At 34.2% G+C, this 24,294-nt stretch overlaps 2 protein-coding genes and 1 pseudogene across 9 annotated transcripts; 1 reads left to right on the forward strand and 2 right to left on the reverse strand.

The window, feature by feature from the left end:
- The first annotated feature begins 336 nt into the window (after positions 1–336).
- On the forward strand, positions 337–5,025 carry LOC106779671 (probable receptor-like protein kinase At2g42960). 3 transcript variants are annotated; one of them, XM_022776653.1, is made up of 9 exons: positions 337–365; positions 957–1,030; positions 1,517–2,252; positions 2,364–2,468; positions 2,650–2,772; positions 3,281–3,451; positions 3,536–3,665; positions 3,759–3,968; positions 4,408–5,025. In XM_022776653.1, exons 3-9 carry the CDS (start codon positions 1,588–1,590, stop codon positions 4,534–4,536), a joined length of 1,533 nt encoding a protein of 510 aa, XP_022632374.1. In that variant the 5' UTR covers positions 337–365; positions 957–1,030; positions 1,517–1,587; the 3' UTR covers positions 4,537–5,025. The 3 variants fall into 3 exon arrangements, with proteins under 3 accessions (XP_022632374.1, XP_014523328.1, XP_014523329.1); XM_014667842.2 differs by lacking the exon at positions 337–365 and adding an exon at positions 452–723 and having other exon boundaries at positions 845–1,030; XM_014667843.2 differs by lacking the exon at positions 337–365 and adding an exon at positions 452–723.
- Positions 5,026–6,451: 1,426 nt separating this feature from the next.
- Positions 6,452–11,041, reverse strand: LOC106779668 (annotated as a pseudogene).
- A 3,913-nt stretch (positions 11,042–14,954) lies between these two features.
- LOC106779667 (transcription termination factor MTERF6, chloroplastic/mitochondrial) lies at positions 14,955–20,618 on the reverse strand. Of its 6 annotated transcripts, XR_002666417.1 has the most exons (4): positions 19,201–20,617; positions 18,484–18,766; positions 18,225–18,331; positions 17,097–17,182 (listed from the first exon to the last, which is right to left on the reverse strand). XR_002666417.1 is itself a non-coding variant. In XM_022776656.1 (2 exons), exon 1 carries the CDS (start codon positions 20,389–20,391, stop codon positions 19,210–19,212), a length of 1,182 nt encoding a protein of 393 aa, XP_022632377.1. In that variant the 5' UTR covers positions 20,392–20,617; the 3' UTR covers positions 18,164–18,766; positions 19,201–19,209. The 6 variants fall into 6 exon arrangements, 1 of the variants encoding a protein (XP_022632377.1); XR_002666418.1 differs by lacking the exons at positions 17,097–17,182; positions 18,225–18,331 and adding an exon at positions 14,955–15,488; XR_002666416.1 differs by having other exon boundaries at positions 17,096–17,182; positions 18,225–18,763; positions 19,201–20,618.
- Between the last annotated feature and the right edge of the window lie 3,676 nt (positions 20,619–24,294).

The raw sequence follows: 24,294 nt of genomic DNA on the forward strand, positions 1-24,294 counted from the left end.
TTTAAATCTTACTTTAGACACCAATATGCTATGAAACAGTCCACTTATTCTTTCACACGTGTTTAAAAAGTATATGTTAAAAAGATGTTACATTCTTAAAATAAGTTTAATACCTCAAAAATTCATCTTTTAAATTTTAGTAATGGAAAATAAGAAAAAGTATTGAAGGAGTGTTTGCAAAAAATGAGAAATCTGAAGATCAAACTCTAAAGTTTCTATCACCAGAAAATTAAAAAGCTTTTAAGATTTGGAATGTAAGCATTTTATTAAATATTTATATTTGTGTTCATACAAATAGGACAGTTTGGTGAGTATACCTCAGAAGAAGCTAGATTTGGTTTGGAGTTCAACCCTGTTGGATTGAGGTTGACTCTCTCTCTCATCAACCCACTTCTTATTTCTCTCTCCTCTTTTTCTCTCTTCACTCTACTTTTGTTGTTAGCTTATTTAATACACTTTTTGCTTCCAGCTATAAATGCTTCACCTGTTTATTACATTTTTGCTTTCCCTTTACTGTTTCTCTCTCTCTCTCTCTCTCTCTCTCTCTCTCTGGTTTCCTCCATTACAAACCAGGTTTCCTTTCCAGCTAGTTAGGTCCCGCTCTCATCCTGAAGCACAGTGCCCACCAACCGTTTTCCCCACCACCATTGCTTTTTCCTACACCAAAATCTAGCCATTTTCACTCTTTCTCTCTCCTTGCATTTTTTTTTCTTCATAAAAATAGTACGTTTGTCTGGCATTCCTATCAATTTTTGTTTATTTATTTCCTGTTATATTGGTCTTGCCTTGGGTTTAGTTGTGACCCACTTGAGGTCACAATCCACTATAGCTAACTGCATATCAGACTCTGCATCTTTTTGCAGCATCTGGGTTTTATAGGGCTTCTTGTGTTTTTTTCTTCTATTGTTCTGCCATTGCTGCGTCTATCTATGCTCATTGGGTCTGTTTGGGTTCAGAGAGAAGGCCCTTTGTTGCCCCTGTGGGTGCTGGAGATAGAGGATCAAGGAGGGTGATATAGATCAATACAAAGGTGAGTCCTTTGCGTCTCTCAGAGCCACTTTTTTGTTTTTGTATATTTTTGGGAAAAATTGGCATTTGGGTTTGCCTTTTGTTTGTTTTGATTATTAGTGATGCTTTACAAGTTTGCTTTTTTAGTCTTGTTGGATATTTTGTTGTGATTAGAATTGCTTGAGACAGTGGAGGGCTCCTTATTTTCCTTATAAATTGTAAATTTATTATCGCTTTTCTGATCGGAGTGATGTGATCGCAAATGGGTTTCTGATTTGTTGAAGTGTTGCAATAGTTTTTGGTTCAGAATAACTGAATTCCCGCAAATTGGTTTAAATGCTGCAGCCAGACTATGTTTGATTTTGATAAAAAAAAAAATAAGGTGGAACTGGTGATTAGATGAGTTGCTGATTTTGTTTTTTGTTTGGTTTATGAGGATTTACTGCATGAACTTGAACATTGGCTGTAAATTGGAATGTTGAATACTTAACCATGTTCTTGCATTCAGGTGGGAATGTCTTGATTGTACGCTGAAAAGTTTGGTGGACATATTTGATTGACAAATTTTTGGATCCAAGCATGTCAGCAAACAATTCTTTGCACGTGGAATTATCGAAGAAGACTTCGTTTCTGGGATTGAAATTATGGGTTTTGATTGGGATTGGTGTTGGTGCTTTTATAGTTCTGATTCTTTGTGCATTATCTGTATGGGTGATGTTTCGGAGAAAGTCTAGGAGATCTCTGGACAAGTTCTCTTTGTCACAAATACCGCATGTCTCAAAAGACATCAGAGTTGACAAGGTTGGGGTGCAGACTTCTTATGATCAAGCAGAAAGTGTAGCTATTCCTGTTCAAGACAAAGCAAGTGAGAACAATTCTGACAAGTTCTTAGTTCATTTGCGCAAAAGCAAATCAGGCGATGCTGATAATATCAGTCAGTGCAGCTCAGTTTATCATCACGAGAGAGGATTTAGTTCAATGTCAGGGGAAGAAGGAAGCTCCGGCACTGTTAAGAAGCAGTCTGCATTGGCATTTGGTGGAGTGGTAACTGCCTCTCCTCTAGTTGGCTTGCCAGAAATTTCTCATCTTGGGTGGGGTCACTGGTTCACACTAAGAGATCTGGAACTTGCCACTAGTCGCTTCTCTCCAGAAAATGTGATTGGTGAGGGTGGATATGGGGTTGTTTACAGGGGAAGATTGATCAATGGATCCGAGGTGGCGGTTAAGAAAATTCTTAACAACTTGTAAGAACACTTGGTGGTTTATCCTGTGACTGTCATCTATTGCTGATATTTCTTGATGGACCAATGATCTTTGAACTTGCTCCATAATTGCATAATGTGTTGAATTCACAGGGGACAAGCAGAGAAAGAGTTCAGGGTGGAAGTGGAAGCTATTGGCCATGTGAGACATAAAAATCTTGTACGCTTGCTTGGTTATTGCGTAGAAGGAGTTCACAGGTAAACTTGGTGTTCTTAATGTATCAAAATATCACAAATGCAAATATTCCCTTGTATACTGGATTACATTACTAACTTTTTTGTGATGGCCTTAGTCTTACTTTTTTGTTGAAAATTTGAACCGAAGCAAGCTCTTTTGATTGTCTTTTCTTAATAAGTGTGGTTGCCATCTGATTTGCAGGTTACTGGTGTATGAATATGTGAACAATGGTAACTTAGAACAATGGCTACATGGGGCTATGAGCCAACAAGGGATACTTACCTGGGAAGCACGGATGAAAGTTATAACTGGCACAGCCAAAGCGTAAGTTCTATTTGAAAACTTCAAACAGAGGACAGTATGAATTATATTTGTCTGACTTATGAAAAATTGCAGTGAAATCATTTTGTGATAACTATTTTAAAATTCATATTTAGGGTGATCTCTAAATGGTTGACCATGTTAAACTTGTCACATTGTTAGTGTATCAAAATTAAACAATCAGTTTTTAATGTGTACCAAAGAATGTCATCAATGTAATTTGAGAGTAAAGGCTGATATTGCTACTTTGTAGGATATATAGTCATGTCTTGTGCAATTTATTTGCTCCACTAGGATTCTGGACAACACAGCTATGTGTTCTCTGCTAATCTGCTCCACTGGTCCATTGTTAAATCCCTAAATATAGGGCACAAGGGACCTGTTGCCTAGATTATTATCTTTTCCATAGTTTTAAGTTGGTGCTTGCTCCATTGGTTACTTAACTTTAGCAATTTCAACATTAGGCTTAGTTCCACTGATTAAGCTCTCTGTATCCTGTTATTGGTGGCAGACTGGCTTATTTACATGAAGCAATAGAACCGAAAGTCGTTCACCGGGATATCAAGTCTAGCAACATATTGATTGATACAGATTTCAATGCAAAAGTTTCTGACTTTGGTTTGGCCAAACTTTTGGACTCAGGAGAAAGTCACATTACTACTAGAGTAATGGGAACGTTTGGGTATGTAAAATGTTTTGGTATCCACTTTACAGATACTTTTAAAGGATTGCATGAATGAAAACTTACTCCTGTTTCCAATTTCAGTTATGTGGCACCAGAATATGCCAATACGGGTTTGTTAAATGAGAGGAGTGACATTTACAGCTTTGGTGTTCTCCTGCTAGAAGCAGTTACTGGAAGGGATCCTGTGGACTATTCACGTCCTGCTAATGAGGTATGGATTACTTAAGCAGTGCCTTTTGCATGAGAAGTGATCTTTGTTTTGCTTTTTGTATAGCTGATAATATTTTGATTATCCTCATTACAGGTGAATCTTGTTGAATGGCTCAAGATGATGGTGGGGACGAGAAGGGCCGAGGAAGTTGTGGATTCAAGGCTTGAAGTGAAACCATCAACACGTGCTTTAAAGCGATCTCTTCTGGTTGCACTTAAGTGTGTTGATCCTGAAGCAGAAAAGAGGCCTAAAATGAGTCAGGTTGTGAGAATGCTTGAAGCCGATGAATATCCATTCCGAGAGGTTCATTCTTTGTCTTATCTTCTCATATTTAACTTTTGCTACAGAATCTGAATTTTTATCACAATTTGGGACTTTTGATGTTTGTTTCGCTCCTTGCTACCTGGCACATCATTGGGAGTACACACTAACTCAATAGCCTTTTTGTAATTCTAGTGTGTTAAGCATCTTCTCTGTGTGGAATTATTTTTTTAACTTGATATTTTTGAATGACTAGTAATCAATAACATGTTTCTAAATTTATTCTCAGAATTCATCTGCCTGTATGCATGCCCCTTTCATGATTAGTTACCAGTTACTAGATGTTGAATTCCATGGATCCTCTGGTTTTGTATGTGCATGTTTGAATGTATGCGTTTCTGGATATTACATGAACTCTTCATCAGTCACTTCTATTGGATTTGTTAATTTAAGCCAGACATCTATTCTATGTCACTTCCAGGATCGAAGAAATAGAAAGAGCCGCACAGCCAGCATGGAAATTGAGTCTCTGAAGGATATTTCTGGCCCATCTGATGCTGAAAAGGTGAAGGGTTCTGAAGGCCATGCACCAGAAACAACTCAAGCGTAGGATTGACAGCCACACTTGACTTAACCAGCATGTACAATCGGCATTGTTTCAATTTCTGTAACCAATCAAATACCATATATGTTCAAAGCTTGTCTTGAGATTTTTCTTTTGCCTCAAATCCGAGAAGATAATGAATTCTGATGGGAGAATTAAGTTGGAGATAGCTCATTTGGACAATGAAGCATTTTCTTGTTCAAGATGGTTATTCAAGGATATATCATACACAATTTTTTGGAGGATGAAGTCAGGGTGAGTGAACCAGTTCATGTTGTACTTGTACAGATGTCATCTGAAACCACTCTCTTCCTTACATGACTGCTAATTTTGCAGCCATTTTTGTCTGCTTGAGAGTTGAGATGATGAAAACTGACTTGGCTTCACTGTAGTTGCCATTTTGCTTTAAGTTAATCATTATGTATAAACTCCAAAAAGCATTATGTGAAGTGATAATATTTCTTTCTTTTGAAGTTGTCATGAATTGTGTACACATTTATTATGTGTGTTTCTATCACATTTCAACCTATTGTACATATAGAGGAAGTATGTCGTGTGATTCAATTTGCCACCTACCCAAATCATTATTGATCAACCAGGAAATGGATAAACTACACCGAAGGACATATATGCTTATAATATTCGCCAGTTGAAACACAGTCTTGGTTGTTTTAGACTGTGTTCTTATGGATGGATTTGCTGTTCACACAAAATAGAAGACGTAGATTTGCGAGGAATTAGCACTTTATGCGATTCTGTTTCATGTAAGGAGATTTATGGGTGATGAGTTTGTACAAAAATAACTCCACTTTAAAATCACGTGCTGCTTTTGCTTCCAAGAGCTCGAGGAGTGATTGGGTTGTGCAGCAAGGTGATAACCAAGGCAGTTCATGATGATTAGACTTGCGGTGGTGTCCGTTGGCATTGCAGAATTGGCGCTGAAAGGTGACAAGCGCCTTGAAAAGCAATAATTGGAATCGATTCCGTATAGCTGGAAACGATTTCCAGTCCTTTGTGTGTGTTAATGGAACCGGTTCCCAATCATTTGTCTAATGAATCTGATTCCCTAGCCTTTATGTTGCATTCTTTTAGGATAATAATAAAAATAACAATAATAATAATAATCACTATAAAGATAAAAAAGTAATTTAACATTTTAATCTATTAATTTTTTTTAATTATTACATCCATCAAATCTTTTAGAAGTTTTATTTTTAAATTCATTCACTTTCATCTCTAAATTCTTTAAAAGGAACAAACTTTATCTTTAAATCCATGAACTCATTTTTTCTTAAATTCATCTTAAAAAAAACACACCCTTAAGCATGTGATTTCTACCAGAATTAGAGTTTCACTCATAATTTATTCAAATTTTTACTACGCAAACGATTGGAAGTACTTAAACAATTGTATCTAACTTCTGTTATTTTGTTCTTGGAAGTTCTTAAAAAATTGTATCTGTTATTTTGTTCTTTGTGTAGATACTGGATAAAGGTCAATAATGAGCAGTTTGAGGGAGCTTTCATCGTTGAGCAGTGGAATTTTGTTGAAACCATTGGTGTCAATAAACAAATTAGTAGGCTTCTATACCTAAAAAGTGCGTTATTCTTATAGACTCCTTGTAAAATAGCCTTAAGGTGCTTCAACCATTTGATCCAGTTAATTGATATGCTAACTCTACTTTTATTCATCTAATTTTCTTTTTGCCACCTTTCTCCCCTCATTCACTCAAACGTATGTTTTAAGTAATCTTGAACAAGCATTAAGAGGCATGCATTCATACGAAATTGTTCAAAGTTCAGATGATGAAATACACAACACCAAACTACATTTTGTCCTTAGTTAATCTAACTGTTTGGTATGTTAGTGATATTGAAGTGACATGTTCTTATCAGTTCACCAAGTACCATTCCAATCACTATAAACATAACTTCCAATATTTCCATAAATGTCTCAACACTCTTTTATCTACACCAAAGCGTGTCAAACATGACGAGTAGATGAAGTTTGGTATAGCTGCAGTCAAGTGAAACAGACAGTCAAATAACTTTCATACTGAGTTATATTGGTTTTCCCATCACCATCATTCTCGAAAACTTTTCATTTACTACAAAAGGAGTTTAATCAAGATTACAACTTTCCAATATGAACTTTTTTTTTTCCAACTTTGTGTTTTTCCTGGCGAGAAAGATTCCTTCTTCAGGGTAATGCATTTCCATTCCCAAAAATACCTCATCACTCCAATATCGATCATTTCAGAAACCTGCAACATGCTCAATTAAAAATAGCATATACATAATTGTACATATTTAAGTTTTGACTATGATACTCCTCGTTTTTCTGTGACTTGTTCAATCTGAAATGTTTTAAATTAAACTAATGAGGCAAAAAGGTCTTAATGAGTGTCCTAGACACACATCATGCCTATCATATTTAACTACTTATAACATTACGTTACCAGAATTTCTTCACATATAAATCATAAAACATGCCATAATCAACATATTGTATATAAACTATGGCATCAAAATATGAAATTAGCCAAATTGAGCTCAAAATCTCAAGGAGTATTCCTGTTGCATATGCCATTAGTCTGAAAAATAAATACGGTCCTAATCAAAGTCTGATGCACTAAGGCAATGTTTGCACTACTTTCTAGGGATTTGTTTGAATATGCTCTACAGTCACTAAACAATTCAAGAATGTTTGCACTACTTTCCAGGGATTTGTTTGAATAGGCATTTTCTTTTTCAGCAATGAGATTAAGTGACAAAGTGATGCAAGAACTTGTTAATTTGTGAAAAGCTCAACAAAGGAACAGTATATTTTTGCAAAAAGATTGACTGACAGAAGGGTAGAAGAAATTGTTAATTTAAGAGAAGATAATGAAAGCAATAACGCATGTTTGCAGTAAGATTGAGGGACACTGGTAAGAATTGTGACTAAGAAATAACTTACGGAAGAAACTATATATTTTTCATAAGATTGAGGAGCAAAGCGAAACTGGTGGGAGATTTTGTGACTTTATTAAAAACTGATGAAAGAAACAATAGATTTAGCAAACAGTGGCAATAAACTAAAATCATTGCGTGGAGCAAAATAAGTTATTCTTTTCTTTAAATGCATGTTAAAATTGATGTTGAACGTTCTCGGAAAGGTTGCTTACACGATAATATTTCAATGACAACTTATAATTTGAATTAGCTTTCAGAATTAGAATTTTTTTTTCGAAACATATATTTACAATAGAATTAATTATGAATGTCTATATATATTTATAAAATTCACAGGTATCAGGACAATGCCAGTTCAGTTGAAATTTTAGTCCAGGGCAGAAAAAAAATAAAGGTTTTAGGGAGAAAAAGTTAAATATTTATGATTTAAAAGGTACAAACAACATTTCAAGAAAAAAAATATCTTTTATAGTAAGTTCTTAAATGTAAAAAATAAAAAATGTTATTAAACTAAACTCACTAAAAGGATGCATTAAGGCAATAATTGAGATTACATAATCTGAAAGCAAAAAAATCTTCTTGATAGTCAAAAATAACTTTCAAATTGTACAATCTGAAAGACAAAAATGACTTTTGGATTATGCAATCCGGAAGTTAAAATTGATTTCTAAATTATACAATTTGGAAGCTATTTTTTCTTAAACTTATTCAACTTTGAAGTTATTTTTGGCTCCCAAATTATGCAATCCAAAAGACTTTCTCTGAAGAAAAATAGTTTCGGATTGTGCAATCTGAAAGTTGTTTATGATTTTCATATTGTGCAAGACAAAAATATGAAAGTGTAGAAAGAATTTGTCACTCATGATGGGTTGTTGTTGTATACCTCTTTATATTGTTTATAAATAGTGTTTGACTAACATTATGGTCATGGTTAGAATTAACAATAAACTTAACCATCTCGGTGTTAGATCATTGATTCAAGAAACTTAATTTATAAACCAAATAAGCTAAACTTCAGATGAAAAATTAAAGATAAAAGTAAAGAATTATGTGAAAAGAATAAACATTATTTACCAAGAACTTGTTATTGGAAAGCAACTAACAAAAAAAATTAGTGATTTTGCATTGGAATTTTCTGTTACGCCAAAGCACAGAGGGTTGTTCATCAGATTTAACCCAGGCCTGCAAAACATAGGGACGCTTCTTCTAATGTGCTCTTTTGTATCAACAGAAATTAATAAACCAAGACACAGAGATGCTAAAAATGAAAATCACCAAATGGTTTCATTCACATTATTATAAAACCAATATGCTGTAAATCTTACCAAAACGCCCTCCCTCCCAAGAATACCATTCACATTTCACACACATGAAGTGGTTTTTGCAATAACAGGTCTGCTTCAACTTCTGGTTTTCATGGGTTAAACATCCCACTCCATAATACTTGTAGATGGTGCAACCCTTTAAACTAGAAGCAGCTCCGGAAAAATTTAAGGAAACAAAGCTGTGCCCTTAACATCTCTTCTGCTAAAACCTTTGCCTAAGGCAAATGCTTCATTCAATGAGAAAGTCTTTCCAAACAACAGTATAATATGCTACTGAAAAGATAACCAGAAGTTGAGAAAAGTTCAAACTATACGTATCCATGACTTCCTATAACAGTATGCAGTATGCAATCACATGACAAGATATAGTGCAAATTTCAAGTTGAAAAGAGTCGTAAGCTTGGGCCTGGAAGACAACTAAACATAATTCATTTATTAAAGAATTGTAAAATTAGCATAACTCAATGCAATTTTATTTGACTGAAACTGTAAAATAGATAAACAATCAAGATAATTAAGTTGAATATCGCAAGTATGTAGATTTATATATTTGATTATAAAATCCATATGCTATAAATCTGAAAAAAATTCCATCCTGTTTAAGCAAAACAAAACTCACTATATCGACACAAAAAACAAAAGCAGACAGAACTTATGTTCACTTTAGAACTGAAATAGAAGAGTTAAAAGTTAGAAAAATGGCCTGCATATACCTTCAAAGTCTACATTACATCATCACAATGAATCAATCCTTTGTAGACATCTGGTAAGAGAGGCAAATGTTCCTTGAAGCTATCCACATATTTCTTCAAAAAAACATTCTCCTTAATGCCCATATAGTTACCAAAACTCAAACTACTCTTAACCAAACCTTTTGATTTCAAGATTTTAATTATTGAGATTCTAGGGATAATCCTCTTCTCCAAGTTGTAGGAAAGAACTGAAGGGTATGCGGCAATTTCAAATGACGGCAAACCCATATCCTTAACTAGGAAAGTCATTTTTTTCGTAATTGTCTCCTCGGTCAATTTTATAAAACTGGGATACTTCAGAAACGCTTGAAGAACTATTTCCCTGTTCCAGTCCCACCTCTTATAAATCTCAAATCTCGATTCCCATGCCGCTTTACGCATCGTTAAAAGCACTTGGACACCCATGACAAAACTTGTTCTCGTAGGGTCAAACCCCAATTTTTTAATTCTCTCGACAACTTTAACAAATCTGGAATGCTTCACCAATATTACAGAGGGGAGAAGTTGGCCATTAGCAAAGAGATTGAACCCTGAGGAACCCCATACTACCTCAAAACCTTAATGTTTGGAACCAAGCATTTCTTTAGGTTACACATTACGAAACCAACTGGGGATTTTCTCAAAATTCTAACAACTTCCAGATCATCACGAACTATACTCCTTATAATCTCGTATCGTGGCAGAAGGCATTTTCCCAGACTCCCCAGCAAGATTGAAGGACATCCAACCACGATCTTAGGCACGTCAGTGTTGGAAACCCCAATCGAGTGGAAGAACTTGAGTTTGGGCAAAAGGGTCTTCTCCACCTTTGCAGCAAGCACACGGGGCTTCTTCTCGACAAGTTTTGCAACCTGAGTTTCGGAGAACCCATAGTTCTTGAGAGTGTTGATAACAGCATTTGGACCATCTGGGGTTTTCAAATTCACTCTCTTGGAGACTTTCCTGGCCAATTCCAGGGACAACCCACATGAGTTGATGAGGTAAAGCACGGTAAAGGTGTCACCTTTGCAGGTGTTCCCACCAGAGGTGAATGTGTTGAACCTAAAAAGAAAAGCATAGTGCTTGTGTGGCAACAGAGAACCCAATTGGAATTGGGTGCTTCTGTGGTGTGTGAAGGACGCAGATAGTCTAGTAATGAGAATACGAGACACCATTTACTCACTTAGATTTCAACGTTCCACAACGGTGCAACCTTCAATGCAAACCCTTAGCTGACTTCAAAGCAAGATGGTTGAAGCTCCAATGGGGGCAATGAAGAACTTCATTATGGAGACAAACAAATGGGTTTTGATTGAAGAATGCGTAGCTCTAAAATTAAGAAGAATGCGTAGTTATAAAATTGAGAAGAATGAACAAGTGCTGTTCAATGTAGTTTGGTGCAATGTAGGCTAGTTTTCTCGGTAGAATTGTTATGCAATGGGGTTTGGCATGAACTTTTTCCTACTAAACCAAAAAATTTGGGACCCAACTATTCCTTTTTTTATCCAATTATACCTTCCTGAGAGTTTTTCTTTCTGCCAACTGGTTGGATTTCAACTATTCCCTGGACAGTTTTTTTTTTTTTATATAAAAAAAATTAAGAATGTCTTAAAGAATTGAAATAAAAAATATACAACTGTAAAATTAAAATGGATTTTTTTTAATGATTCATTTCTTCACAATTCGTGTTTAAAAGATAATTTAATTAATTTATTTTTAGTAATAAATTTATTAGTACATTATTATTTTTAATAATAAATTATATTAATAAAATTAAAAGTGTTACTATTAGTTGGTCAAGTACTTTGTCTTTTCTTCAAAAATTGACTCACTTAATTTCTTAAAATTTTTGTTCTTTGGAGCATATGTGTGTCAATGAAGTTAGTGATAGCATTTTAAATTATTTTTCTTTTCATAAACTTGTAAATAATTAATTATAACTAGAAATAATAAAATTGATGAGAAATGTTTTTATTAAACCGAATAACACTTTAGTTTCATTTCTTAAGTTTTTTTTTCACGTTTTTCATTTTGATATTAACTCTAATTGTTTGTTTAGACTATTTAGATGGACAATTAATTATCTATTAAAGGTACTTTTTTTCAATTCAATAAGTGTAAGTATGAAAAAGTATTAACTATTTTATATACTATTTCTATTGTTTAGGACGGAGGATGAGTCTTCTTATTTTAGTTTGCATTCTATGTTACAATTGTCCACGCTTCTCCAGAATTTTATTCCAAATTGGTTGGCATTGGTTGATCTGCACAAGACACTTTATGTTTCTAAAGGAGGTATAGAATAATTAGATCATGAAAATGTGTCTTTATTTCGACATCAAATTTGAGTTTATGGCCATCAAACCTATTGACTGACCATTAATAGCTATTAATATAAATGTTAATATTTCATCAATAACTGTTATCCTATTAATTAGTTTTAAATTATCTTCAACGGTTGTTTGGACCGATTGACCTCCCCTTTCCAATTTAGAGCTTGTCTGAACTTGATATCCATCGAGCACCATGTACTACATATAAAAAAATAAATTAAACTTCTAAAATTGTCATGCATTATATTACTTCACTTGACTCAACAAAAGTTGTAGCTACTATGACAACTTTACCTTTTGGAGATCGTCAACCTCGTTTAACTTCATCTTGTTTCGTAAAATTTAAAAAATTCAACCCATTTTGATAATGTTGAGATTGTTGATAAGGAAAGCACTGGTTTGGCTAAACCTTAATCTCAAAGTGTTCTAGTTTTTTATGATGACAACACATTATTAATAACACATGTATTGATATGTGTTACATGTTCAAATCTTTATTGTGTATGAAATCTTGAAGAACATGTTTGTGTTGATTTTTGTATATATATGCATATTCACTGATTTTCTATATGTTATATCATTTGTGATTGCATAACATATGTTTTAGAAAAGAAAACCACATGCACTTGGTTGAACTTATATTGTGTGACAAAACTGCAAGTTTTAAGTCGACTTCATTATGAAGTAAGTCGATTAAAACTCGTGACTTTGCACATATTTTCAAAAGCAGTGCTATGAGTAATTTTGCAATGAAAAGATTTTCAAAATTGATTTGAAGTGTTAAAGTTGACTGCATGCGCAGGGAATTCGACTTAGTTAGTTATGTTTTGAAATTATGTTAATGCTTGTGAACTATAATGACTATATTTTGATTCTTTACTCAAGCATTATTTTGATTCTTTAGTCAAGCATTAATTGCAAGTCAACTAAATTAAATGCGTAATCAATTTGGTTGGTTTGGCTGCTACTAATTGCTTTAACTGTTATAACAGTCTGGTGATAGTGACTGTATTAATAGTAAAGTCGACTACATGAGCGTCTGTTTCATAGAAAACTATAAATAGACGTGATTCTGTTAATCACAGAGACTTTGGTTATTCTAACAATTTCGTTTTGTTGTTTCAGATTGTGATCTCTGTGAAAGCGCTCCAAGAATTCATCAAGAAGACATTGAAGATCTTTCTTTGGGAAATGTGTTTACTTAATAGTATATGTTGATGATATAGTCATTACAGGAAATGATATTGCTGGAATATCTCAATTGAAGGAGTACTTGTGTAGACATTTCCAAACCAAAAATCTTGGAAGCCTCAAATACTTCTTAGGCATTGAAGTAGCTCAGTCAAAAGATGGAGTTGTAATCTCCCAAAGGAAGTATGCCCTGGATATTTTGCAAGAAACAGACATGATTGATTGTAGACCAGTTGACAGTCATATGGACCCAAATAAAAAATTAACAATCGAAGAAGGTGAGTTATTTTGCGACCCGGAGAGATATAGGAGACTTGTTGGAAAACTAATCTATCTCATTATTACAAGGCCGAATTTATCTTTTGTTGTTGGAGTGGTTAGTCGGTTCATGCAAGCTCTCATGTGTTGGCCATTGGAATGCTATCATTCGAATCCTAAGGTATGTAAAGAAGGCTCCTGGGCATGGGCTGTTACATGAAGAGAAAGGAAGCCTTCAGGTATCAGGATATTGTGATGCTGATTGGGCAGGTTCTCCTATTGATAGACGATCTACTACTGGATATTATGTTTTCCTTGGAGGAAACATTATCTCATGGAAAAGTAAGAAACAAAATGTAGTGGCTCGACCAACAATTGAAGCTGAATATAGGGCAATGGCATCACTAACATGTGAACTCATATGGGTGCAGTAGTTCCTTCAAGAGCTTAACTTTTGTGACATCCAGAGTATGAAGATGTATTGTGATAACCAAGCTACCCTTCACATTGCATCAAATCCAGTGTTTCATGAGAGAACTAAACATATAGAGATTGATTGTCATTTTGTTTGGGAAAAGTTATTGTCAAAAGAAATATGTACCGAGTTTGTTAGATCAAATGACCAACTCGCAAATGTGTTGACTAAGTCATTGAGGGGACCTCAAATTGAGTTTATTTGTTCCAAGCTTGGTACATACAATTTGTATGCTCTAGCTTGAGGGGGAGTGTTAAAATCATTACATATAGGTATCATCATTTAGGCTAGTCTGCAGAATGATTAATGAGTTGTACCAAGTTCTGTACCTGGTAGTCTAGTGTAGACTCTTGGTGTTCCATGTACTTTTGTGTTTTCATTATAAATAGAAGATAAGGAGAGGGATCATAAAGCCCTCAATAATATATTTTTATCAGTCTTAAATCTCAAGTTCCCTAAAATGTAGTTTACAAATTACAATCAGATAAGCAAATATTAAAGAACAGAAAACACCTTCCTTCGACAAACGAACGGAAGAGTTTCAGCTCAATCAAATTGAAGAGAACCGCTTCGACTTTAGACACATTAAGCGCAAGCTTCTCCAATTCACAAGACTCGATTCAAGCATACTAACACTTGAGAAATTCCTCAAACTTTTTCTATATTCTCAAATGGCTTAATTAAAACTCTAAGAAGTTTAGTAAAATGTGTATATAGCCCAAGGGTCAGAAACGGAAAAGTCAACTCCTAACTGTCAGTGTTAATCGATTATCGTAAGTGATAATTGATTATTTGCGACCATTATGAGGTTTTCAAAAAGTGATAATCGATTATCTTGATAAATACTCAATTATTTGCGCAACTTGGACAATATTAAATCAAGGTTTAATATCTATTTTGGTCCTTCTTTTGGGAGGGTTTGTTCAAAATGGTCCTCTCTTTTTTAAAAAGTTCACTTAAGTCCCAGCTTTTGCAAAAACTGTCTAAATAGGTACTTTTTGGTAACGGCGTTAACTTTGTTAACAAAAAGCTGATGTGACATTGTTATATGTTTTAAAAAATTAATTAAATGTGACGTGGAATATGTAAAAATTAGGGTTAAAATAAAATTAGGATTTGGGGTAAAATCAAGTTGTGATTTTTTGGGCAATTTAGGATTCAACAACCAGCTTCAACACAGATTCTTGATGAAATTGCGTTCATAGTGCATAAGCCCCCATGAAGTTCGTACTGGAGGGATTGGACTTTATCCTCCATGCCATAAAACAAAGGTAATTATGCTCTCTTCCATTACGGCGGAGGTGTGTGCAGATTTTGATATGTGGTTGGTGATGGAAGAAGAGTAACAGGGATTTAAGGCACCAGAAACTTGCAATCGCATAGAAAAGAATATATATCCAGTATGAAAAGTGTCTGCAATAAAGAATTTATAAAGACTTGGGTTCAAAGTTTCTGGCTTTATTTTTTCATTGACTTGGTGTTCAACAACCCTTCAAGAATGGAGACCAAGTTCCCTATCGGAACCGGTGAGGTGTTACCCAAAAATCTTATGGTGTTGTCCAAAAAATCTTGTGGTTTTTCTTGCAGCAATACATTTGATCCAACTTGGCTGCAGATTTTGAAATCTTCTTCAGGTTCCAGGTTCAAGTTTGGCGTCATCATCATCATTTGCTATGAGCCCACTTTTTTCACTGTAAGCAATTGCAATGAATCAAAAAGGGGATTAGGGTTTGGGAAACAACGTACGATTATGGATTTTATAACGGAGAAGAAAGAATCAGATAAAACCAATCCCTATAACTCCAAAAACGCTCACCAAAAGTTTGATTTTTCTTCTCAATTTACACTGACACTTGATTCAAATACCATAAACAAACTGAAGAACAACAATCTGGTGAACTCTGCTCTTCACCCTCTAGGTTTTTCTTGAGTGGAAAGGAGATTGCCATGTGGCAGTCTCTTATTGGCTGAGTTTGCCACCTAACTGGACTAATTGACATGTCATTTAATTTTGGCCACGCAAGCAACTCTGTCGTTAGTTTTGTAACGCCGTTACCAAAAAGGACCTATTTGTACAGCTTTTGCAAAAGTTAGGACTTAAGTGAACTTTTTAAAAAAGGGAGGATCACTTTGAACAAACCCTCCCAAAAGAGGGACCAAAATAGGTATTAAACCTTAAATCAAATAATGATAATCGATTATTCTGTTAAATAATTAATTATTTACACAACTTCTTTTGTCAAGAATTCGATAACACTTTGCAATTCACACAAAAAGAAAAACCGAAAGAATGCATTTTATTAATGAAAGAATGAACAATGACAATCTCAACCTCCTAAAAGAAGCACTCTCCCTCCATTGAAACAAATATCCAGTTTATACCTAAAAGTATACAAAAAGAATCATCCCCTGTACAAAACCAATCCCCAATTTATACATCTCATTTTCCGTCCTTATTAACTAATTAAGTGACAGAAACCGCCTTTCCCTCCTAACCCTCCCTCATTTATTTTTTCTTCTTTCATATACCCTTAATATTCTATCACAATGCTTGCACTACTTTCTAGGGATTTGTTTGAATATGCTCTACAGCCACTAAACAATTCAAGAATGTTTGAACTACTTTCCAGGGATTTGTTTGAATAGGCATTTTCTTTTTTGGTAATGAGATTAAGTGACAAAGTGATGGAAGAACTTGTTAATTTGTGAAATGCTCATCAAAGGAACAATATATTTTCCCAAAAAGATTGACTGACAGAAGGGTAGAAGAAACTGTTAATTTAAGAGAAGATAATGAAAGCAATAACGCATTTTGCAGTAAGATTGAGGGACACTGGTAAGAATTGTGACTAAGAAATAACTTACGGAAGAAACTATATATTTTTCATAAGATTGAGGAGAAAAGTGAAACCGGTGGGAGATTTTGACTTTGTTAAAAGCTGATGAAAGAAACAATAGATTTAACAAACAGTGGCAATTAATTAAAAAATCATCGCTTGGAGTAAAATAAGTTATTCTTTTCTTTAAATGCATGTTAAAATTGAAGTTGAACGTTCTCGGAATGGTTGCTTACATGATAATATTTCAATGACAACTTATAATTTGAATTAGCTTTCAGAATTAGAATAATTTTTTTCGAAACATATATTTACAATAGAATTAATTATGAATGTCTATATATATTTATAAAATTCACAGGTATCAGGACAATGCCACTTCAGTTGAAAAAATATCTTTGTAAGTTCATAATTGTAGAAAATAAAAAATGTTATTAAACTAAAATCACTAAAAGGATGCACTAAGGCAATAATTGAGAATACCTTTTTGCTTCAGAAAATTATGAAAGGGAATCTTTGTTTGGTTTAACCTATGCGAGTAATTGTCCCTGCAGATAATGACAAACCCAGGAACAAATTTGACATCATTCTTTTCTTCCCATGAAAATTTCCACATTAGTCAACCCTATCTATCTAGAAATGTTATTATTCCAGTCAATATAGCAAACAGATAGAAGTAAATAACAAGTTTGGCATAATCTTTTACCCATAAAACGATTACCAAAATTTTCAGCGACCTAATGTTGTTGTTAATACTCAATTTAGTACACTCTTTTCAGCACTAAATTCTTAGATTCATTCTTTGCAGGTATCAGGCCTAAGACCAAGATAGCTAATGACTGGGCAAATTCTTCCTGCAACTCCATAACTTTAATCTTTAGTCCTGCATTCCTATAAATAAGAATATTTTTGTTTTGTCATTTTGGAATTGTGCAATCCAAAAGTAAAAGATAATTTCCAGATTACCCAATAGAAAAGTCATTTCTTTTTTAAAAGAAATATTAGATTACATAATCTGAAAGCAAAAGAATCTTCTTGATAATCATAAATGACTTTCAAATTGTACAATCTGAAAGACAAAAATGACTATTGGATTATGCAATCCAGAAGTTAAAATTGATTTTTATATTATACAATTAGGAAGCTATTTTTTTCTTAAACTTATTCAACTTTGAAGTTTGTATTCATTTATATACTCTATTTGACCTTATCACTAATTGATGTAAAACTTCCAACAACATACATATCAGTAGCATCAAACTAACAATTGAGAAAGTTGTGCATTAGTTAAGTTTTGCAATTGCATACTCTAAAGTTTAACTTAGCGCTGCTTGGGAAGTTAAGATTTTATAATGCTTAAGTGAGGCCACTGTTTTGATCTTATTTAGTTGGTGTAAACCTCTTTATATTGTTTATAAATAGTGGCTGACTAACATTATGGTCATGGTTAGAACTAACAATAAACTTAACCATCTCGGTATTAGTTCATTGATTCAAGAACCTTAATTTATAAACCAAATAAGCTAAACTTCAGATGAAAAATTAAAGATAAAAGTAAAGAATTAGGTGAAAAGAATAAACATTATTTACCAAGAACTTGTTAATGGAAAGCAAGTAACAAAAAAATTAGTGATTTTGCATTGGAATTTGCTGTTACGCCAAAGCACATAGGGTTGTTCATCAGATTTAACCCAGGCCTGCAAAACATAGGGACACTTCTTCTAATGTGCTCTGTTGTATCAACAGAAATTAATAAACCAAGACACAAAGATGCTAAAAATGAAAATCACCAAGTGGTGTAAATCTTACCATTCACATTATTATAAAACCAATATGCTGTAAATCTTACCAAAACTCCCTCCCTCCCAAGAATACCATTCACATTTCACACACATGAAATGGTTTTTGCAATAACAGGTCTGCTTCAACTTCTGGTTTCCATGGGTTAAACATCCCACTCCATAATACTTGTAGATGGTGCAACCTTTTAAACTAGAAGCAGCTCCTAAAAAACTTCAGGAAACAAAGCTGTGCCTTAACATCTCTTCTGCTAAAACCTTTGCCTAAGGCAAATGCTTCATTCAATGAGAAAGAGCACGACACTCGATCTTTCCAAACAACAGTATATGCTACTGAAAAGATAACCAGAAGTTGAGAAAAGTTCAAAACTATACGTATCCATGACTTCCTATAACAGTATGCACTGACATGACAAGATATAGTGACAAATTTCAAGTTGAAAAAAGAAGTAAGCTTGGGCCTGGAAGACAACTAAACAAAATTCATTTATTAAAGAATTGTAAAACTAGCATAACTTATGCAATTTTATTTGACTGAAACTGCAAAATAGATAAACAATCAAGATAATTAAGTTGAATATCGCAAGTAAGTAGATTTATATATTTGATTATAAAATCCATATGCTATAAATCTGAACAAAATTCCATCCTATTTAAGCAAAATAAAACTCACTATATCGACACAAAAAACAAAAGTAGACAGAACTTAAGTTCACTTTAGAACTGAAATAGAAGAGTTTAAAGTTAGAAAAATGGCCTGCGTATACCTTCAAAGTCTACATTACATTATCACGATGAATCAATCCTTTGTAGACATCTGGTAAGAGAGGCAAATGTTCCTTAAAGCTATCGACATATTTCTTCAAAAAAACATTCTCCTTAATGCCCATATAGTAACCAAAACTCAAACTCCTCCTGACCAAACCTTTTGATTTCAAGATTTTAATTATTGAGAATCTAGGGATAATCCTCTTCTCCAAGTTGTAGACTAGAACTGGAGGATATGCGGCAACTTCCAATGATGGCAAACCCATATCCTTAACTAGAAAAGTCATTTTTTTCGTAATTGTCTCCTCGGTCAATTTTATAAAATTGGGATACTTCAGAAACGCCTGAAGAACTATTTCCCTGTTCCAGTCCCACCTCTTATAAATCTCAAATCTCGATTCCCATGCCGCTTTACGCATCGTTAAAAGCACTTGGACACCCATGACAAAACTTGTTCTCGTAGGGTCAAACCCCAATTTCTTAATTCTCTCGACAACTTTAACAAATCTGGAATGCTTCACCAATGTTGCAGAGGGGAAGTTGNCCATCAGCAGAGAGATTGAACCCTGAGGAACCCCAGACTGCCTCAAAACCTTAATGTTTGGAATCAAGCATTTCTTTAGGTCACACATTATGAAACCAACTGGAGATTTTCTCAAAATTCTAACAACTTCCAGATCGTCACGAACTATACTCCTGATAATCTCGTATCGTGGCAGAAGGCATTTTCCCAGACTCCTCCGCAAGATTGAAGGACATTCATTCACGATCTTAGGCAAGTCAGTGTTGGGAACCCCAATAGAGTGGAAGAACTTGAGTTTGGGCAAAAGGGTCTTCTCCACCTTTGCAGCAAGCACACGGGGATTCTTCTCGACAAGTTTTGCAACCTGAGTTTCGGAGAATCCATAGTTCTTGAGAGTGTTAATAACAGCATTTGGACCATCTGGGGTTTTCAAATTCACACTCTTGGAGACTTTCCTGGCCAATTCCAGGGACAACCCACATGAGTTGATGAGGTAAAGCACGGTAAAGGTGTCACCTTTGCGGGTGTCCCCACCAGAGGTGAATGTGTTAAACCTAAAAAGAAAAGCATTGTGCTTGTGTTGCAGCAGAGAACCCAATTGGAATTGGATGCTTCTGTGGTGTGTGAAGGACGCAGATAGTCTAGTAATGAGAATACGAGGCACCATTTACTCACCTAGATTTCAATGTTCCACAACAGTGCAACCTTCAATGCAAACCCTTTAGCTGACTTCAAAGCACGGTGGTCTAAAGCTCGATGGATTTCGACAACAGGTTCTTCTTAGGTTTGACTGAGACCATCGAAGGTATTCAGCTTCGTTATGGAGACAAGGAGGTGGGTTTTTTTATTGAAGCATAAGCAGTTATTGATAAAGTTGAAAGAGAATGAATGAGAGCCTCATTGTGTAATTTGGTGCCATGTAGATGCTAATTTCCACGTTGGAATTGTTATGTAATTGAGTCTTCGTAAAAAAGAAAAGTTAGCATTAACAAAAAAACATATATATAAAAATATGAATTGTTGATTTTAATTTTATAATTTCTCAATAAATGATTTAAATGGTAAAGTATTTCCTAAATATTTGCCATGTTTAAGGTTCATTCAATAAATTCAAAGTGTTGAATAGGAGTATATTAGTTTGATGTAATATTTTTCAAACGTTAAAATTGAACACGTTTAAAATAGTTTATAATAACTGATTTATGTAATATATGACTTCAACAATGGCATTTACTTAATATGTGACAGTGAAAATAAGTAGTCCTAGGATGCGCACATCAACCAACATTATTTAATTTTTGTAAAATGTGCCTCTTCCATAAATTTTACAGATTACACAAGATAAACAAATTAAAAAATATTAAGTATTTATTCCATAAATTTTGAAGATTACACAAGATAAACAAATTAAAAATTATTAAGCATTTATAAAATTATTTTATAAATGTAACTCCTAATTTAATAGTATAAACTACTAATAAAGTTCAATCACTTTTTAATATACAAGAAACACTTAAATCAAAAAATACATAAATGACATTACACTTATTTATAAAAATATGAAATTAATATATATATATATATATATATATATATATATATATATATATAAAAGAAATGACATTACATATCTAGATGTAATAAAATCATTCAAAACATGTGAAAAAAAAGGCTTAATACCATTTTTGGTCTCTTGTTTAGGGGTTATGTTCAATTTGGTCCTATCTTTTTATTTTTGTAACAAATGATCCTACCTTTTGAAAAAACTGTTCAATTAAGCCCTTTTTGCTAACGGCGTCAAAAATTTAACAGGAGAACTACCACCGTGTCAATTTTGAATTTTTTTTAAAAAAAATTTACACATCAGCTTCATCTTCCATTTCCATTAAACGTGAATTTAGAATTTTTTTTTACTTCATGCCTACTGCGCCGCCGCCGTCTCCTTCCTCCTCCTCACTCCTTCTTCCTCCTCCACACATCTTCTTCCTCCTCCACACAGCTTCTTAGATATTTAGGGTTTTTCTCTCCTTATTGGGTTGAAGGAGTCATTTTCCCCAATTTCTTTTGCCAGTTGCGTTTCTCATAAAATAAATCTGAGTGGGGTGTTCAAATTTTCCCCAATTTGTTTACCCATTCACGTTTCTGTCCTTGATAGGAATTAAATAGGTATTTACTCTTCATTCGCCCCCAGCCTCGCGTGCCTCGAGATTAAACTATTCCACGAAACTGCGTCTCTGTCAGTCATTTCCTCAAACACTTGGTATGCCTGCACACGACTTTATCACAAAAGGGATCGTGAATTTGTCTGGCAGTGCTGATTTTGTTGCATGTCTCAGCATTTCTCTGAACACATAAATTGCTAGAGAATATTTGTGATTATGAGTGCAGGTTCTGATTATTGCGTTGTAAGAAAACACGTTTGGGTCCTGTAGGTTTTGGAATATCAAGGTCGCGTAATCCACGTGACCCAAGTTGCGCACAGATCCAACATTTTGGTGGCCAAAAAGTTGCTCTGTGACAGTGATAACTTCACGATGTGAGCGTGAAGCTTCTTCAGTTCCACAATTTTCGAGCAGGTTCTATGGAATCCAGAAATTTCCGTGTTATCGGCACATTGTCTCTGTTTTAATCGCCGAATGTTTCGATTTTTCACCCTTTCCATCCGGAACATCAAGCTCAGGTTACTAACTTTATTCATTCCTCTTATAATTATTATTTTAATAATTTTTTGTAGGGTTTTAAGCTGTTTCGAGTTTTAAGATTTTTCTCCTTTGCCAGATAAAGAGTCATTGCACAGAGCAGGTGGAACTCCTCGGGGGTGTTGGCTTCCTTCTTGTTCTTCTGATAAAAATGGAAGATGAAGCTGACGTGTAAATTTTTTTTTTATAAAAAATTCAAAATTGACACGGTGGTAGTTCTACTGTTAAATTTTTGACGCCGTTAGCAAAAAGGGCTCAATTGAACAGTTTTTTCAAAAGGTAGGATCATTTGTTACAAAAATAAAAAGGTAGGACCAAATTGAACATAACTCCCCAAACAAGGGACCATAAGCGGTATTAAGCCAAAAAAAAAGAATAATTCACATAACTAAGGTGATCATTGAAAACAAGAAAACAAGTCAAATACACAAATACAAATAGAAAAGTAAGCTAATTTTACCAAAGAACGTACATACACTTTATTTATAAAACAATAGTTAAACACCAATAAATTAAATAAGTCTTAAGCATACAAACATTGACTCTAGACTTAACCATCCAGATACATGTATTGATATAAGACTTTAGAGGTTCAACATTCGTGTGTGATGGAACAGCCCGCCCACATCAAGCTACCACACACCAAGGTTAATATGTCAAATATCTATAATCAAGAAACAACCACTAGACTAAGGACCTCCTACTACTCTTCATGACATACCCCACCCTTTGGATGGTTATTAAGAGTGTCAAGATAACCCCTAATACGGAGTATTATATCAATACATCAAACTACTGACAATAACAAGAACTTCTCCTTAGAAATTCCTTTCACAACATCTTTTTAACCATACTTACATTTATGTTTTAAAATCCATAAAGCATCAACAATTCTAAATAAATATGCATTGAATCAATAAATATGTACTGCAGCATTTTGTAAGAACCTCCTTTTTGAAATATAATTGTTTAGCTTGGAAGATTCTTGTATTTGTAAATAAAACACAACTACAAATTTTTGCAAGAGGATCATTTACATAAGAGAAGAGATAATTGCACAAGTATTTTTATACTCGTTCACTCCAACTAAGCTACGTCCAATCTCCTCCGTAGAGGGTTCCGTTATAATCTTCACAAGATTACAACTGAGTATTCTCACCACTCGTGGTCTGAGTATTCGCACCACTCCTGGTACTAGACTACTGCGCCTAGATTTCCTTGAGTATTCACATCTCTCCTGATACTAGACTACCACACCTAGATTTCCTTTGAGTAATCGCACCACTCGTGGTACTAAACTACCATGCCTATATTTCCTTTGAGTATTCACATCACTCATGATACTAGACTACCACACCTAGATTGCTCAACTCAAACTAAGTTCAGTTGTAAGTGTTTCGATTCTCTTCAGCAACTCTCTTAGACACTTTAGGCATAATAACGTTTACTCCTGCATCTGGGTGGTTTGACCTAGAAAATTTTCTACTTCCTAAGAACCTAAGTGTTTTCCTCAGCTTTTCTATGTTGAGGATTCAGACTCTAAGTTTTGTGTAGGTTTTCTATGTTAGGGATTTAGGTTCTAAGCCTTGTGTTTTCATCCTAAGTTGTTCTCTAATTATTTTCCTGTTTTAATGTTTTTTTATTAAACTTCAAAACACAATAGCGTTTTAGGTGCATAGATGATTTTGTCTTAACAATTGAATGAGGGATATAATTTGGGATGGTCTTTTAGAGAAGTGGAACACGCCAATTTATAGGAAAAAGTGTGATACGACCAAGAAAAATCGGACATCTGAAAAGGGTGAGAGTTTGAACACTCAGAGACCTATTAGCATGCATGACCACATTATTTGTTTGGTATGACATTTATA

Source organism: Vigna radiata, unplaced genomic scaffold (assembly GCF_000741045.1).
Source record: "Vigna radiata var. radiata cultivar VC1973A unplaced genomic scaffold, Vradiata_ver6 scaffold_165, whole genome shotgun sequence".
NCBI classification, from domain to species: domain Eukaryota; kingdom Viridiplantae; phylum Streptophyta; class Magnoliopsida; order Fabales; family Fabaceae; genus Vigna; species Vigna radiata.